Source organism: Lonchura striata, chromosome 5 (assembly GCF_046129695.1).
Source record: "Lonchura striata isolate bLonStr1 chromosome 5, bLonStr1.mat, whole genome shotgun sequence".
Lineage (NCBI taxonomy): Eukaryota > Metazoa > Chordata > Aves > Passeriformes > Estrildidae > Lonchura > Lonchura striata.
The window spans coordinates 58,974,376-58,991,519 of NC_134607.1; the positions used below are offsets into that span (position 1 = coordinate 58,974,376).

At 40.1% G+C, this 17,144-nt stretch overlaps 1 protein-coding gene across 1 annotated transcript in view; it reads left to right on the forward strand.

Moving 5' to 3' along the window:
• The first annotated feature begins 6,916 nt into the window (after positions 1-6,916).
• LAMB4 (laminin subunit beta 4) overlaps positions 6,917-17,144 on the forward strand; it is a 40,111-nt gene continuing 29,883 nt past the window's right edge. The window contains exons 1-9 of the mRNA XM_077783139.1: positions 6,917-6,950; positions 8,177-8,334; positions 11,413-11,548; positions 13,154-13,227; positions 13,854-14,042; positions 14,191-14,254; positions 14,793-15,007; positions 16,037-16,157; positions 16,877-17,065. Coding sequence (XP_077639265.1) covers positions 6,917-6,950; positions 8,177-8,334; positions 11,413-11,548; positions 13,154-13,227; positions 13,854-14,042; positions 14,191-14,254; positions 14,793-15,007; positions 16,037-16,157; positions 16,877-17,065 — 1,180 coding nt within the window. The remainder of the gene's footprint in view (positions 6,951-8,176; positions 8,335-11,412; positions 11,549-13,153; positions 13,228-13,853; positions 14,043-14,190; positions 14,255-14,792; positions 15,008-16,036; positions 16,158-16,876; positions 17,066-17,144) is intronic.

A 17,144-nucleotide genomic window follows, 5' to 3' on the forward strand; every position in this document is an offset into this window, starting at 1 on the left:
TGTGGTTGAAAAATGTTACAGTGGGGTTTTTGTCCTTTTCCTAAGAGTTTAAATGGTTTGGTGCAGACAGATAACGTACTGGAAGCTGTGTCTTTCATTCAGCACAGATTTGCTGTATGTTGTTGATAGATTGCATGGTATCTGTGGGGAAGGAAAGAGCATCACTCACTGAACTGAATTCCTGTTCAGATTACAAATGTCAGGTTTGTAATAAAGCCTGATCTTTTACTGCTTGGCTATTTTTAGTGATTAGATCATGATTACAAAACAGAAGTATTTTGATAATTGATCAAGCTACATAAAAACACTAATCCTTCCACATAATGTTCTTGAATTATCTAAATATAGCACAAGGCCACGAGGAGACAAAGATACACTAGCATATGTTGTGACCCTCAGTATTTCTTTTATTTTAGTGTTCTATTTTCTGTTCTTTGGAACAGTTTCCCTGAAAGAAACACATGACCATTAGTAAACAGGTTTCCGAAAATTTCTTTGAAGCTGTATTCACAAATATACTATATTTTACTCCTTTGCTACAAGCTTGCTCAGTCCCAGTATAAAACCTATTATTGAAAAATATCATTAGTCTTAAAAACATGTATGGTAGGAGATATTTGGCCTTCTGCAGGGTTAGCTGGTTGAGACTGGTGTTAGCTGGCACAGTGGAGGAACAAGAACCATTTGCCTCGATAGAAGAAAGACATTGCTATTTGTTAACTGCATTAAAGACACTAAAGACTTTCTCAGGGTTTGGGAGAGGTCTGGATAAGCTGTATGTGAGGTGATGGTAGTACTAGGATATTCATAAATAGTGTGACATAGTCTTACTAGTATTTTATCAAAAAAATTCAAGTTGTTGTGACACCTGTGTTAGAATTATATACTACTAGAATGCATACAAGGTGATGCTTAGCCAACAGAAATCAGCATATTTCCCCAAAGTTATTGTAAACTCTGTATAGTATGTGCATTTATTTGTATGGGCTCTGTAAGTGTTGTAGATAGGTAGGATTATAAAAGAAAGGCCTTATGAAATCAGGTCTCACTCTGCTAAAATTGCCAAAGTTGGCCTGTCATTTCTAAGTGCAGCTAACAAGCAATATGTAAGTTCTCATGTGAAGCTATGTTGAGAATGAGAAGTTCATTTAAAACAACAATCTCTTCTGAGGGTAAAAAACAAATGCACCTGTGTAAACAATAAGATTTGTCCCATGAGAACCCACAAAGGAAAAATGTAAGCATATCTAGAGATAGAAAATTTGCTAGACATATATAATAGCCCTTAGTGACCAATGAATGGAGTTTTACTGTATTTCTAACCAATTAGGTTGAACACAGTGCCTTCTGATATTTCCTATAAATATATATATTTTCTTATATATAGCTTTTTGAATAAAGAGTTTGTTTTGTGCATGAAGAAAATGGAGTCTTGGCTGATTTATTCCAACATATAAGAAATAAAACTTTTGAGTTTTCTTTTAAGTTTTTCCCATGATATTCCAGCAGGCCAAACTGGTTTAAAGGAACCCTTGACAAATTGGTACAAAGGTTTTGCTTTATAAGAATAGGATTTTGATATTAGTAATAAAGAACATGAACTCCATATATTGCTGAGGGATTTTAAAATTTATTTTATCATGCTTGTTGCTTTGAATATGATTGGTGAGAACTAAACCTTGCAAAAATAAGAACTTGCTATTAAGCTTTATCTAGCCAAAGCATAATCTGGCAATCACCAGGGTTTCAATTAATTTTTGGGACACTTCTGGAGGGCAACCTGAAGGGATCAGGATACTCTTAAGTGAGCAGTTCATTGTGGACCTCAGTAGGTCCAATGCCTTCTAACTCTTCAAACAGCCACTGTATTTCTCACTTGCCCACCGTGGGGACCGGTTGTATCCGTGTGGGTGGATTGCTCTGCTTCATTTTTAGCCTCTGTTCCTGCATGGCAATACTCTTTTATGAACTGCTAGCACAACTTTCAGCTCCAACTTTGAACATATTTTCTGTGATCTTCTGCCCAGCTCTCTTCACATCTTCCTTGCCCAGTCTATGTCTCTATGATTACCTGTGGATCTTTTCAAAACATTAAATCTTTTTGCTTCCAGGGTACCTGAATCAGCTGCTTGTCTTCTCTTTCCTCAGTTTCAAATTGATCCTCACTTCCCCAAAGCTCTGGTCCTTTCCTGTTTTCTGTTTCAGGCTGCTTACCATGTGAGATATAGCAGAGACCCTGAAGTGCCTTCTGGCTTAGGGTTCACAGACACGTACTCCCCTGACCCTGCTGCCAGGACCTTGGGGTAATGGTCACAAACTACGTGGTAAGAAAGCACAGGAAGTATGAGCAAACCAATTGTTGAAATGTCCTCCACATAGGTGGTCAGCAGGGGAAAGATTGCTTCCTGCCTTCTTCTGAGAAAAGGGAACTGCCTCAATAATGGCTTTTGAAAGCAAGAGGCATTTTCTACTCCAACTTTGCTGCTGGCATTTTCTGTGCTTGGCTGGGTTTCCATCATACTCAGCTGCTCCTTCCTGGTTGTGACAACACTTTCCTTCCATTTGACAAGAGAAGATCATCAAAGGGAAGACAATTTTTTCCTGCTTTCTTCCATCTGGTATAATTAAATACTTGAGAGAAAGCAGAGCTTATATATTCTTGATCCCAGGGAAGATATATTAATCTGTCCACCAGTGCCCAACTTACTAGCATGCAATGTTCTGGCTGTGCTACTGTTATATTGGTTATATGCTACGGGTCCATGACAAAATCTAATTATTCTTCTCACTTATGTGTGATTCTGTGTGATGCTTCCTGTATTTGTACAGGTACCGGATGTTACAGGATAGACACAATTAAAACTAAACAGTTGATAGCCAGCTATCATTCTGTCATGCTTTTAGGTAATTAGCATGCATATGTTGGGAGATTTTACAGAATCTCAGAATAGTCTGAGTTGGAAGGGACCCAGAAGGATCATAAAGTCTAGCTTTTAAGTGGATGGCCTATATGGAGATTGAACCCACAACCTTGGCATTATCAACACCATGCTCCCACCAATTGATACCTCTGGAAGCCTTTGTATCAAAGGTCATTTGGGACTGAAAATTAAGAATCTCCAAAATATCAGTTTTACTGTTTATATTGCCAAGAGCTCAGGATCATCTGACTCCTGTCCACTTTCATTTTGATTTTCAAACCATTAGATTTAATTCAGGATTTTGGCCATGGATGACATTCATCTCAGTACATTTTAGTTGCTTAAAATACAAGCATCTGTCCTAAACTAAGGATCTGGGCTGCTCATAACCAAAGGAAAGCAGCTGATACCTCCAAAAGGGGATTTATCCCTTTATAGTAGATAAAGAAGGCGGTGTGATGAACTCTGTAGGGTACCCTGTGAAGCCCAAGTGATTTGTTTAGATTAAGTACTTTTTACACAGCAAGAATAATCTTAACCTCAAATAATTTCATTTATTGAAAAATTTATTGAAATTTTAAAGTGGTGGCTCTACTCCTGCCCCTTCCCTCACTGCTGGTTGGTGTCTGTGAAGGGAATATATGCTGCAGTGCTAGCAATTCCCATCCTTTATGTGTACTGAGGATATGCCTTAGGCCTAAGCAATGACAACCCTCAGACCTGTGATGACTTGAAAAATCACACATCAGTGCTATCTACCCTCCAGCCAGCATGGGACAAGTGATGCATTATAAATCCAGATCCTTTATCAGTGCAGAGATTAAAGAAGCAAGAAAGAAATTTCTTAATCCCTGCCTCAAGCAGTTTAAAACCTCTTTCTTTCTTGGGGTCCTACATAAATCAGAAGAGAGGACTGGCTATATTCTGCAAATAAATCTTCCTTGATATTTACTTCTCACATAACTTCTCTGTAACAAATTCTGAATTCCCCATGAAATCTGTTAATAAAATGTCAACCATTTTCTAATTTAGTAGCGTTGTAGTAATAATACTTTCTTCAGTTATATGTGCCTCTTTCAGGCAACATTTGACATACTGCTTGCACATAAAAAGTGAAATTAATATCTTAATATATCATTTAGTCTTTTTCCTAATACCAAAACCCACTAAGTATAAACCATCTGTACAATAATTAATCATGCATGAGTGCAAACCAAATGCAGATTAAGTCAGCCTGAAAAAAGTCTCTCACAAGTAATTTTCACATGCATTTGAGGAAAATAATTTCAAAAAAATTAAGTATAAGAATTATTTTGCCTAGACTTAATAATTATAACAATGGCAGAGGACACTTAGTACTGAGCATTGCAATAGGATTATAGAGAATGCCTTTCTTTTTATTTCCAAAAGAATAGAAATGACCAAAAGGAAAGGCAGTGATAAATTTATAAAACATATTTTGCTCATATAGAAAACCTTCTCTTTAAGGATGTGTGATGGTACTTGACAGACTATCATGAATTAAGCCTTACAAACAGTCAGAGAAGAACTGCTGACAAATGTCACCTTTAAAATTGTGTATCAAGGCAACATGCCATTGTGAAAACTGGAATCACAGTGCCACACGTTTCAACAAAGACACCAGAAAACAGTGGCCAGTTCTGTGCATGAGCTGTTGAACACTATTTCAGAGCTGAACACTATTTCAGAGCTGTTCCATCACTGTGTTGCCCATGACTGTGCTGTACCCCACACATTAATCCCTGTCCTGTCCTTGCTGCTGGGGACAGTTACAGGCAAAACCTGTGCTGAAATGCAAAGCCATGACTCAAGTTGCCCGTGTTGTCTTCAGCTTTAAACTGAGAAACACCTAGTGCTCACACTGATGATCCAGTTTGAACTGTTTCAGCTTTGGCTCAGTATGTCCACACAAGTGCAATCACAGCTGTCTGGCAGGTTTGTTTACAGTCACCTCAGAGCCCGAAACAGCCCTCCAGACCATTCACATGCCTGCTGTGAGGAGTTATCTTTTTTAGCCCCTGCTCAGATAATCCAGAGCCACTAGACTTCTGATGCTAACTAGTTATAAATATTTTGATGTTTGATTTCAAACCAGACCAACTGAACAGATTTTTAATTAAACAGCAGACAAGGTGTTGTCTGCTAGCACTTTAAGAATCCCAGCCTTCTGTTTTCAGTTGCATGAACTTTTTCTGCCATGAACTTAACCTGTCACAATTGTCTTTCAGTGAATATATTTGCTGATGCCAGAAGCAGAAGGAGTTCACAAATCAAGCTTTTGACAGGTTGCAGGCTGGGTCTCATTCTCACCTACACCTTGGTGCCTCAGGGGACGTGCTGTCTTCTCCAGCTGAAGTGCACAGGTATGCCTTTTCTTGCTTCCCTCACTCAGCTCTGTTCATTCCCAGCTGCGACACTTGGCTGCCTGGAACCCAGGTAAGACCTCTTCAGAATTTAATTTTCATGTTAAACATGGAACCAAAGTATGTTGGGGTTTTTCTAGTCCTTGTTTCTCCATTAAAGGGAGTAAGGTTTAGAGAGTATCACTGATTCTACATGTCACAGTGTTAGGGTAGGAATTGGATGTGTACCTGCCAAGATCGCTCACCATGGGCACCTCTATTTCACTACAGTGCTGTTGCAGTGGTTGCAGCTTAAATCATCAGATGAGTCTGTCCATTATTCTGACAGAGTATACAATTTAAAGTCCAACACAGGAGGAAAATACTTGCTCAATTTGCCTCAGATCTGTGGCCAGGTCTCTCTGTAGCCAGGCACAGCTGCATGGATGCTCACCAGCATCATCCCCCTATCATATGCCAGGCTCTTTGTGGTTGTGGCAGGTGAGAGCAGCTGCAGCAGCATGAAAGCCTGGTGAACCTTGCTAGCTTTCTTTGCCTGTGGTTGCTGAAGTACTCATCTAGGTACAGCTGTTGTGTCATATGCTGTAATGAGCTGGGTGCACCAAGCCCATATGGATCCTGTAACATCTGAAGTGCTTTTGTTTTTGTTCCCACTACTTTGGGGGTGTATTTAATTTAAGATCACTCAGTACAGTGATGGCTGTTTGAAGGTGAGGAAGAAGAACACAGCTGGGAAGTGCTGCTTGGGGCATGCTCATACAGGGGTGCCCTAGCAGCTGGAACTGTTTTAGGGTGCACCAGCCTCACTAGTTCCCACAGGTGGAGAAAGAGGTGGAAGATTCAAAGATAGGGGCAGATTTGGTTTGGTAGTTCTACTTGGTGGCAGGATACTGGATGTCTTTTATACCCATGGTTGTCTTTTGTTTTTCCAACAGTTTTGTGTTGGCAAGTCTTACTTTCCTCCAGGTAAATAGGAAGAGAAAGGATGCCTTAATACCACAATCAGCCTCTCTTGGACTCATGCTGAATTTCCCCTGTGCAAGTTTTTTGCACTGATGCTGACATAACCTGGTTTTCTTCACTACACATTAAGATGCACTTACATTGGATCTGTGACAAAATTCATAGCACCTGACATCAAGCATTTCTCAGTGGCATCTTCATTAGGATTTATGACTATTTTTTAAGTTAATGAAAACAAACTAGAACCTCCAGAGAAAGAACTAGAGCTCTGCAAACAGCTCTGCTGAATCCACTTAGAATTAAGGGGTTTTTTTAAATTTGAATACTACAGTATTTTAGCTGGTAGCATTCTACTTGTATTTTACACTAAGTATGAATATGTTTTCACAGTCTTCTCTGAAAGCCTTTGTGAAGTGCTCCTCTGCTTTCATCCCAGTTTCAGTGCCAAAATTTCCATAATGAGATTTGTTTTTTCTACAACTAAATCAAAACCAGGGTTTCCTTTTACTCTTTATATTTTTATTACATCTCTGTCACTTTACTAAAGGCTGGTTCTGGGTACACCTGTGTGCCCTGGTGAGAGGGAGCACCAAGTGATGGACCAGTTTTTCTCTTGCAGCAGTACCAGTCAGAGTTTGATGGGGAGGCATGAGGCTGGGACTGGCCATCCTGTTACACCTCAGTAAGTACAGATGCTACAGTGACTCAGGCCAATTCTAGAATATTATCATGTGATTTACACACCTTTTCAAGATTTTGTTAAATCACTTTTTTTTAGAAAATGCTATTGAGAAACACTTGACAGTGAATCCTTATTCCCCACTCTTCTGCCAATGAGGGACCTATGAGATACAAAGTCTTCAAAGAAAACATACATGTTGCAATTGAGTCTGATTCAGGTCCTGAAAGGGGCAGTCAACATCTGCTAATGAATAATGAGCATGGATTTGTATTACTAAAAAGAGCAGACTAACTAAACATTGGCACTGCTTTACATTTAAAGAGTCAAGTGTCACTCATCATCTGAATTATAGCTTGAGCCATAGACTGAAATTTGGCTATAAAATGCTGTATTTTTACTGTTGTAGTTGGATTTCTAGTATTCTATGGATGTCAGTTGTTTGGGTTTTTTAACTGCACCTTTTCTAACAAGTTGAGCCAAGTAAAGCTGAATGGATATAGCCTCCAAGGTACCCATTCCTTTGCAGAGTTTCAGGACAGAACTTGTTTAAAAGAAAAATCCCTGTAAGGGAAGTCTTAAAATAATGGAGAAGATATTGAAAGTTGTTTCAGGAAAAACAAAGTCCTGCAATTACTCTAAGAATTCAGAATTACTCTTCTTATTTATTAGTGGCCACTCCATGGGGTCTGAGAGAGCTCTGACACTGGACTAAGAATTTACTGCAAATTAAAAGAAAATCTGAGGGGCTCCTAATGTCAATCCTCATCTCAATCCTGATTTAATTTCCACCATTATAACTTGGAACACTTATTTCAACAGAAATAAGTGGAATTAATTCAAATCTGTCTCTGTGCACATAGTCAATAGAAATGCTCAATGTTCTTTTGTAGGATTGCTGACAATGCTGGCAATTGCTGTATTTCAGGGAGGGAAGCATAATAAATTATTGCTCATGGCAGACTGTCATTTTTACTGAAAAGTAACATGCTGAAAATTTAAGTTTTAGCATAGATTTGCAATATGCTAGCTATATTTTTTATATTATTTTGCAGCAGATGTGTTCATTATTGAAGTTCTTTAAAAAATGTGTAAATAAGGATAAAAGGGGTACAGGCAAAGGATAATTAAGTTTTCTGCTTGTGTTGGGATTTAACTGATTTTGTCTGGAGAATATTGCTGGCTATACAGAACAATTTAATATTTCTTTGATCTTCTTATATGCTCAGTGCTGATAAGACCCCAGCATGCACAGCATGACTGTGATGCTGGGTCCTGCCACCCAGCCCTTGGGGACCTTCTCCAGGGCCGCAGCAAGCAACTGACAGCCACGTCAACCTGTGGGATGAACAGCCCTCAGAAGTACTGCATTATAGGCTACCTAGAGGTTGGTTTGCTCTTTCTTTTTTAATAAACTTTTAATAAACTTTTTAAATGAACTTCTCATACTAACCATATTCTTGCTCTTCCTACTAACCTTACTCTCATCTGTGCAGGGAATTTGCCCAGACTTGGAAGTTCCTGTGGGAGTTATCTGAATAATTATCAGACAGTGTGGCACTAAGTCTGGTGGAAGGCTCTGCCTCACTGCACATATGGAAGGTTTGGCAGCAAACAGCCTCCACAGTGATGCATATCTTCCCAAGGGGGAGAAACACCCCTGAGATGCACAGGGATTGAGCACAGGGATTTCTGAAGGAGCTTTGCTCTGCAAGTCCTCTTCCCACTCAGGCCCCAGAGATGAAGCCCATGGTCTGTGTGTGTGAGTGCAGGGGACCCACAGGCTGCAGGGCCTTCTCCAGAGCACATCCTCGTAAGGTGTTGAGACCTGAGGCAGCCTGTAAAGGATATGCCTTAGGCATCCTCATATGTTAAGAGATTCACATCATACACTCCTCTCTTTTGATCTGAAATGAGGCCAATGGTACTGAAAGCAAAAAGCTGCCTCTGAAAAGGGAAGACCTAATGTTGTCCAGGCTTTGGCCATGTGGGTAGGTCAGCAGATCCAAAATGTGGCTGATCAGAGGGATGCCTCTTCTTCCCTGGCTGCAGTGATAAGGGGGAACCATTGGGTGTATGAAAGATGTGCAGAAATGAGGATTCCTTTTTTATGTCCTGGAGGACTTGGCCTCACTGAGCTAATAAATTTTAACAAATAAAATAATTGTCACTAAATGACAGCCTAGGCTGAAGAGGAAGTTAAAATACAGCTTAATTTATAAGCAATTGAAAATAATTACAGTTTATGACCTTCTAGCTTAATGTTGTGACACATTTGCAGAATAAAGTATGGACATGGAACCAAGCACTGCTCCAAGCTGGAAATTGTATCCACAGTTTTCTGCAAAATATAAATATCTCTTTCCTTTGCTAAAATAGCCTGGATCATCTTTCTTGCCCCAAAGCTGGATGATTGCCTTTTATTCTTGCTTTTTAGGAGGAGATCAAAGAGCAATAAAAAAATTAATATTTTCATTTGCCGGTACTTATCCTTTAAATCATGTAAATACAGACTCATGAAAAGGAGCAGCTGTTCTGCAATAATCCCTGTGATTTAAAGCTGCTTTAACATATCTTGAACCCTGGCGGCTGTCTCTTGAAGAGGGTGAAAACTACAAACTCTGCTGCTTTGCAGAGCTTGAGAGAGAGAGAGAGAGAGAGATGTTTTGGCATCTTATTCTTTTCCATTATCTTGCCTTAATGTGTTGTCACCTACAGTGCATCAGAGTGCCACTTCACTTTCAATTTGCTTTCTCACCAGCACATTTTAAATTCTTTGCTGGAGGCAGACCAGGAAGTTTTGCATCTTGTAAACCAAAGTTCTTTCTCTACCAGTTCCTCTCCTGGTGACCTTTGTCAGATTTCATAACAGCAAACCTTACTCATGAAAGTGGGTATTAGTCAACGTGGCAAGTTACCAAAAGCCAAGATTTAGCTGGGATTCAGATGGGGAAAAAGTAGAATTCAACTGCCTTGTGTTTGGAAAGAAGCAGTACAAATAATTTTTAGTCTTTAATATGTCTTATTGCTTTTAAAATGTAGGTTAAGTGGATTTTAGCTCAATGATTGGATTTACTACTTACACATGTTTTGAAAGAAAAAAGCAGGAGAGTATAAAGCTGCATAATTCAGAAGCAAATGAGATCTGCCAGAAATGGACGTGCACATGCTTGTTCTTTGGAGCAGATTTTTATGGAGCAACCTGCAACATAAGTTGCCCCAGTGTTATATTGTATATCTATATAAACCAGAATGTAAGTGTGCACGGTCTTCCAACTGCTTCATCAACCTGAGCTCTCTTTATCAGAGCTCTGTGAAATGAGATGACAGAGTATTTTTTTTAAATTTCTCTTTCATCTTCTAAAATAGGCATTCATACATTTGTCAAGTGTAGTATAGAATGACTAAATATAATACATAATTACCATGTTTAAAATACATTAATTATGCCTGTAAATCTATATATCTTAATTTATTTAAATGCAAGTAATTCCCAGGTGATTACATAATGCAAAGATGTTAAAACCATTCTCAATTCTTTGTGGATCCTACGTGTGCTAAGTGGAGTGCCTCTCCACCCATCTCCTTCTAGGTCATTCCAGCCTCCCAGCCATGGGCACTGAACTCATGCCTCCTCCTTCAGTTCTCTCTGGGGTGCTGTGTCATCCCCTCTTCCTCCTGCCTCTGTCCCCACCAGCCAGGCACACAGCTTGGGCATCACCTTCTGCTGGGGCTTATTCCTGCATCCTCACACTACACTCTGCCCAAATATCCTGGAGTCAGTCTGCACAGTGTGTCCACCCCTGCCCACCCTGCTGAACACTTCCCTGGGACCCTGCTCGCTGTGATGGCTGCTCAGGCTTTCCACATGGCCCAGCACAGGCCATCTCCCAGCCCAGCATGTTAACCTTGTCACCTCTTCTTGCTCTCCGGCTCAATCCCCATCTTATCCCCTTAAACAGTAACTCCTTGCCTTCACTATTAAAGCCTCTCATTCAGAACTGAGATATCGGTTAATCATTACTACCTACATCTTCTGCTTGTAACATTTTCAAATAAGACCCTTGTATCCTATTGGTATCCCGATTTTCCTCCTTTGAATTGGTTTTAAAGTTTCCCAGTTTCCCTATGTTTCAAAAGACACTGACAGCTGTCAGAGTAGTGGTGTCATCCCAAACCAGCTACTTACCTGGTACCTGGTCTTACTGAGATCCTTTCTCCACAACTGCAAAAGTGTAATTTTTATAAAGTACCTGGGGAAGACCATGACCAACATTTACTATGTGTATGCTTTGTGCGTGTAATGGTTCCCTTGAGCTTGTCTATGAAAAGCCCAAGTGATTAAAAGCACAGGCATCCAAAGCAACAAGACAGGTTCAAGCAATGGCAGAAATATATGTACATCCCCCTAATATTTAGTGAAGAATCCAAATTAAGCTTTTATTTTGCTCATTTTGTTTTCTAGGCTGAAGAGAAGTGCTTTCTCTGTGATTCCAGATACCCATATAATCCGTATACCCAGCACAACAGTCACATGGTCGAAAATGTTATTACAACATTTGAGCCCAAAAGGAAAAAGAAGTGGTGGCAGTCAGAAAATGGTAAGTTCCTTAGAGAAAATATTACTGCAAAATGTTACTGTGGGATTGCTTTATTGCCTTCATGAAGAGATGAAAAAAAACTGCATCTATTATTTGATTAGTTAATACTGAGTGATTTAAACCCATTTGTGTGTAGCAAGATAAGATTTCAGGAAGTCTATGTTTCTATGGACCAGCTTTAAACTCAGCACCTCCAAGAGCTGACCAGAGGATGTTTGGCAATGTTGGGTTATACATGAAAGCCATATATTTTCCACAGGGTGTCTGCCCTGACAGAATATTTATTTGGGGCAAAATATACATTTGCCTACAGATGTAATGTAAAGATAGTCTGTAAAACACAAATAGCCATTTAAAAATTATTTTTAAAGAAATAATACTTTAGAAAAAAATTAAATAAAGTCTGGCTATCACCTCCCTTATTCTGATATTCCCAAGTTCCTTTTCTGCAAGGCTGTTCTTGATCCATTTATCCCCCAGCTTGTATTGTTTCTGGGGATTGTCCTAACCCAGGTGTAGCACCTTGCACTTGACAAATCTCATCAGACTCCCAGGGCCCCACATCTCAAGCTTTTCCAGGTCCCTCTGGATGTCATTGATCCTTCATATGTGTCAACAGCACCACTAGGCTTGGTGTCCTCTGCAACTTGCTGAGGATACGTCCAATTCCAGAATTGATGAAGATAGTATCCTTACAGCTTCTCTGGGAAGACATGCTAGGAGAAATAACATTTACTCTGCCTTATTTGACAAACAGTGATTATGTGAAAAGCATTTGACTGGTTGGAAATTAAGGCATAGAAAAATAAGATAATATGTTACCTCTATTTTGAATATCCAACTGAAAATCCATAAGCCTTGTTTTTTTATGGAGTTTAGCAAGGATTTGTGACTGGCTTTGGACACCACTGCCAATAAAGCTGCAGATCAGCTATGAGAGGAGCTTCCCTTGTTCTCTCTATCTTTCTTCTGGGATGAGGTCTCATGCACAGCCTGGTCATCAGGAGTTCTGAGATGGTGCATGTAGATGTGAACAATGGGGATATCAGCTGAGCTCCTGGAACTCTCTACTGAGAGTGTGTGGCTTCTGGAGTTTTTTCCATATTTGTTGCCGTTTTGGAAGATGCCTAATGCAGTAGCTCTGCTCATGACAAATTTCGCATCTGGAAGTATTAGAAGGGTTTAACAGTTCTGTTTTGCATAAAGAAAACACCTCATTTTATTAGTTCTCTTTTTCTTTCTTAGCAATAAGTAAATTATTTAAATGGATTTAAAAAAAATAAACCTAACTGGATATAGAAACACACAAACCCAGAACCCTACCATGGCCATCATTTACAGTCTGAATTACGTGAGCAGGACCTTCAGCCATCTCCTGCAGTCTCAGTCACCAGCATTGCTGGTGACAGTGTCAGGAAGGCAGCACATCATATTGCCCCAGAGAGAGAGGTCCAGCTGAACAGGTTTGTGCACAGGGGATACCCTAAAGAGTCTAGCTGTTCTGCTGGAAAAGGCATCTTTAAATCTCCCATGGGAAAACTTCAATGTTTTGAAGCAACCCCTTCAATGTATACATTATGCACTTCATTTTCATTCTCTTTTCAGGCATTGACCATGTCAGCATTAGATTGGACCTAGAAACTTTATTCCAATTCAGCCATCTTATCCTGACCTTTAAGGTACATCTTTTACCAGAGCTTTTATGTAATGTTGTACACTAATTACTTAACCACAGGAATTAATTGCTTGGAGAGGCAATGAAAGCTCCATGTTTAGAGGTTTGTAAGAACAGATTAGATAAACACCTGTCAAGTATGGTTAAATTGTAGTTGATCCTGCCTTAGGGGAGGAGGATAGACTGAATAGCTTCCTATTCCTATGCCTTTTGGTCCTATTTTCCATAAATCCAAGAGTTAAAACTGAAAAAATACTTTGCAAAATTAAACTCCAAAAATGTAGGACATATCTGAACTGCAGTGGCTCTTTCAATTTAGTTCAGTACATGTGTATCTATTCTGATCCAGATGATTACAATTTCTTTTTGTACTAAATTCCTATATTGTTATGGTAAACTTCCTTACACAGAAAGTAATCACACATTTATATGAAATATTATCTTTCCCTTTTTCTAGAGAGAGGTTCTAATGAGCTTTTTCAGAGACCCTGTAAACTTACAGTACTTTAACAAACCTATAAACTCTCAAATACAAAATTTTAGCATCCTTCAAAGAGAAATATCAATGTAACAACCCCTGAGGTGTCTTGTTAATGCCGACTTAGGGAATTCTTGAAATATTTCTTGCAGACATTTCGGCCTGCAGCAATGCTGGTTGAACGCTCTACTGATTTTGGTCAGACCTGGAAAGTGTTTAGATATTTTGCACATGACTGTGCAGCTTCTTTCCCCAACATCTCTTCTGGTCCAGCAAAAAGTGTTGGAGATGTTATTTGTGATTCAAGATATTCAGACATTGAGCCCTCCACTGAAGGCGAGGTACTTTCAAGTGTCTGTTTGTATGAGTTAAAATCATTTGTGGAACTAAAGGTCTCTTGTCTGTGTCTGCTAAAAGCAGAGACCTGTCCTTTGATCCCTTTGGTGGCTGCTCATCTCATCTCTAGAGTTTTATTGATTTGTTTTGCAGGTTGTTTTAAAAGCTTTGGATCCCAGCTTTGAAATAGAAAATCCCTATGTGCCATATATCCAAGGTATGGATACAACATGTTTTGTCCAGATACACTTTGCTGGTATTTTTTGTTTTGTACACTGAAAGGATCAACAGCCCAGCTAGTGTAACAGCATGATGTTGAAAATTAGGTACCTAAAGACCTTAGAGGCACATTGTATTAAAAAATTAAATGGGCCAGTCTTGTTTTCTAGCCCTGGGGGCAAACAGCAAAGCTCTGCAGAGCACATCCATGAAGCTAAACTGTCTTTCCCTCTGAATTCAGGCCCAATCCACACTGCATTTTGAGAGCAGTCCCAGAGGTACACATGAACCCATGAAGACAGTGGCTGGGAAAATGCAGAGCTATACCAAATAGGATGCTAACATTTATGCAGCTGTGTGCCAGGAGTGGGTTCCTGCACTGCCACTGTAGGCATTACTGATCTTGGCCAATATTGGATCATTTTTATAATTTCTTCACTATGGGAAAATTCTTGGATGACTAATTCAAGCTGAAGATTTTATACTGTTCATTTTATACTGAACTCAGGCTCCTGATCTCTCTTCTTTCTTTCCAGATCTCATTACATTGACAAACCTAAGGATCAATTTTACTAAACTCCACACTCTTGGAGATGCTCTGCTTGGGAGGAGGCACAGTGATCCCCTTGAGAAGTACTACTATGCCATCTATGAGATGGTTGTGCAGGGCAGCTGCTTTTGCAATGGCCATGCCAGCCAGTGTGATTCCATGCAGAACTTACGGGGAGATGTTTTCCATCAGTCTGGGATGGTGCGTCCTTAGTGCTCTCTCTGAAAAGGGGAGTCTCAATTGATACTTTGGAAGAAGGAAGAGATGGAGGGAGGGAGATGAAGGAAGATCTCTGATAATCTTTGGATTGACCATTTGCAGCTGGTAGTTGTTAAATGTTTCAATGCAGACTCTTCTTTTAAAGCCTGGGGTTGGAATGCACAGAAGCTGTCTTTGCTGGCACTACTGTGGTGTTTCAAAAACAACTGGGACAAGATGTGTTGGCAATAGCAGCAAAATTCCAGAGCTGTAATGGTGCAAATGTAATGCAGTAAGTAGCCTGTGGCATGTGCAGACTTGAATGGCCACTTGTTGGGTGCATTCCCCACTCCATCTGGGCTTGGAGGCTCTGCAGTGGGAGAGGAGGCATTGGCATAAAGAATGCAAAGCTAACCCATGAAAAATGGATTATTAAAAATTCCAGGAATATGATTGCAAGTTCTTTCCCTCTGGGAACAAGAGTTTTTTTCTTCTGGAAAATATGTATCACAATATGAAGACATATAGGGTGAGAGAGAGATAATTTAAAACGTTGATGTCTCCTTTGGCATCTCTAGAAGTAATTTTTTCTAAATGTTGCTCAGTGTCTTTAAAACTATTTGGCCAATGTTTGGAGGTATTCTCCAGAACTTTTACTCAGATAATTGAAAATTATGTCAGCTGAGGGAGCCAAAGAGCTTCAAATTTTCCTGATCTTGCTGACATACCTTAAGCAAATCTCTCCTCTCCTCTCCTCTCCTCTCCTCTCCTCTCCTCTCCTCTCCTCTCCTCTCCTCTCCTCTCCTCTCCTCTCCTCTCCTCTCCTCTCCTCTCCTCTCCTCTCCTCTCCTCTCCCTCTCCCTCTCCCTCTCCCTCTCCCTCTCCCTCTCCCTCTCCCTCTCCCTCTCCCTCTCCCTCTCCCTCTCCCTCTCCCTCTCCCTCTCCCTCTCCCTCTCCCTCTCCCTCTCCCTCTCCTCTCCCTCTCCTCTCCCCACCTTACCTAACCTTATCTCTGTTCTCACCAAATTACAGGTCCATGGGAGATGTATCTGCCACCATAACACTGAAGGTTTCTCTTGTGAAAGATGTAAAGATTTCTACAATGATGCTCCCTGGAGGCCAGCTGAAGGGACACAAGATAATGCTTGCAAACGTAACTCAAGCATGATATTTTCCTTTTTAATAGCCAGGAGTGGGTGTGTCACAATCCTAGTCCATTAAATTCATACTGGGATGGCCAGGTTTCTGGAAGGGAGGTGTTTTCATGCCTCATCCAGAAAAACAGATTCCTGCATCCACAGGTGCTGTGTTATCCTACAAGAAGAAGAGCTGTTTCTTAATATTTTATATATTTAAGAAATTTAAAATATTTAAGAATATTTTATATTCTTATTTTTCATACAGAAAAAAAAAAAAAAAAAAAAAAAAAACAAACCAACCAAAACAATAAAGAGGGGGGAAAGCAGTTAATGCAAAAAAGATCATTCATTGGTTTGCACAGTGTTTTTCATGCAAGTGAAAGAATTTAGAAAAGGCTAAATTATTTATTTCCACAATAATGAGTAATGCAGTATACACAAGAATAATATATTAGGATCCGTAACAGATATTCAGCTAGAGATTTCTTCAGCAGAGCAGTGTTCCCACTGCATATGAGGCACATTCACCTACATTTCCAGGTTTAGGATATAGTTTTGACCGAAGACTCCAATTTTTTTCCCCCAGCTGTAAGACACAAGGCCTGCGAATAATCTTGCTGGGCACTGAAATCATGCAAGTAACCAGTAACCCTGTGTTAGGTGTAGACAGCAATGTAGCCAGACCACAGCATTTACATGGTGTGACATACCCCACTGTTTGCTTTGGTTTCAGGTTGTAACTGCAACAGCCACTCCAGCAGATGCCACTTTGACATGGCCGTGTACCAGGCCAGCGGTGGGGTCAGCGGCGGCGTTTGTGAGGACTGCCAGGGCAACACCACCGGCCAGCACTGTGACAGGTGCAAACCTTCCTTTTACCAGGATCCACTCAAAGACATCTCAGATCCTTGGCCGTGCCTCCGTAAGCTTCCCTTTTTAACTTCTTTAAGAATGACTCAAAACAGGGTTGTTCTGGTTCCCTTTGCTCTGAGCCCTATGGC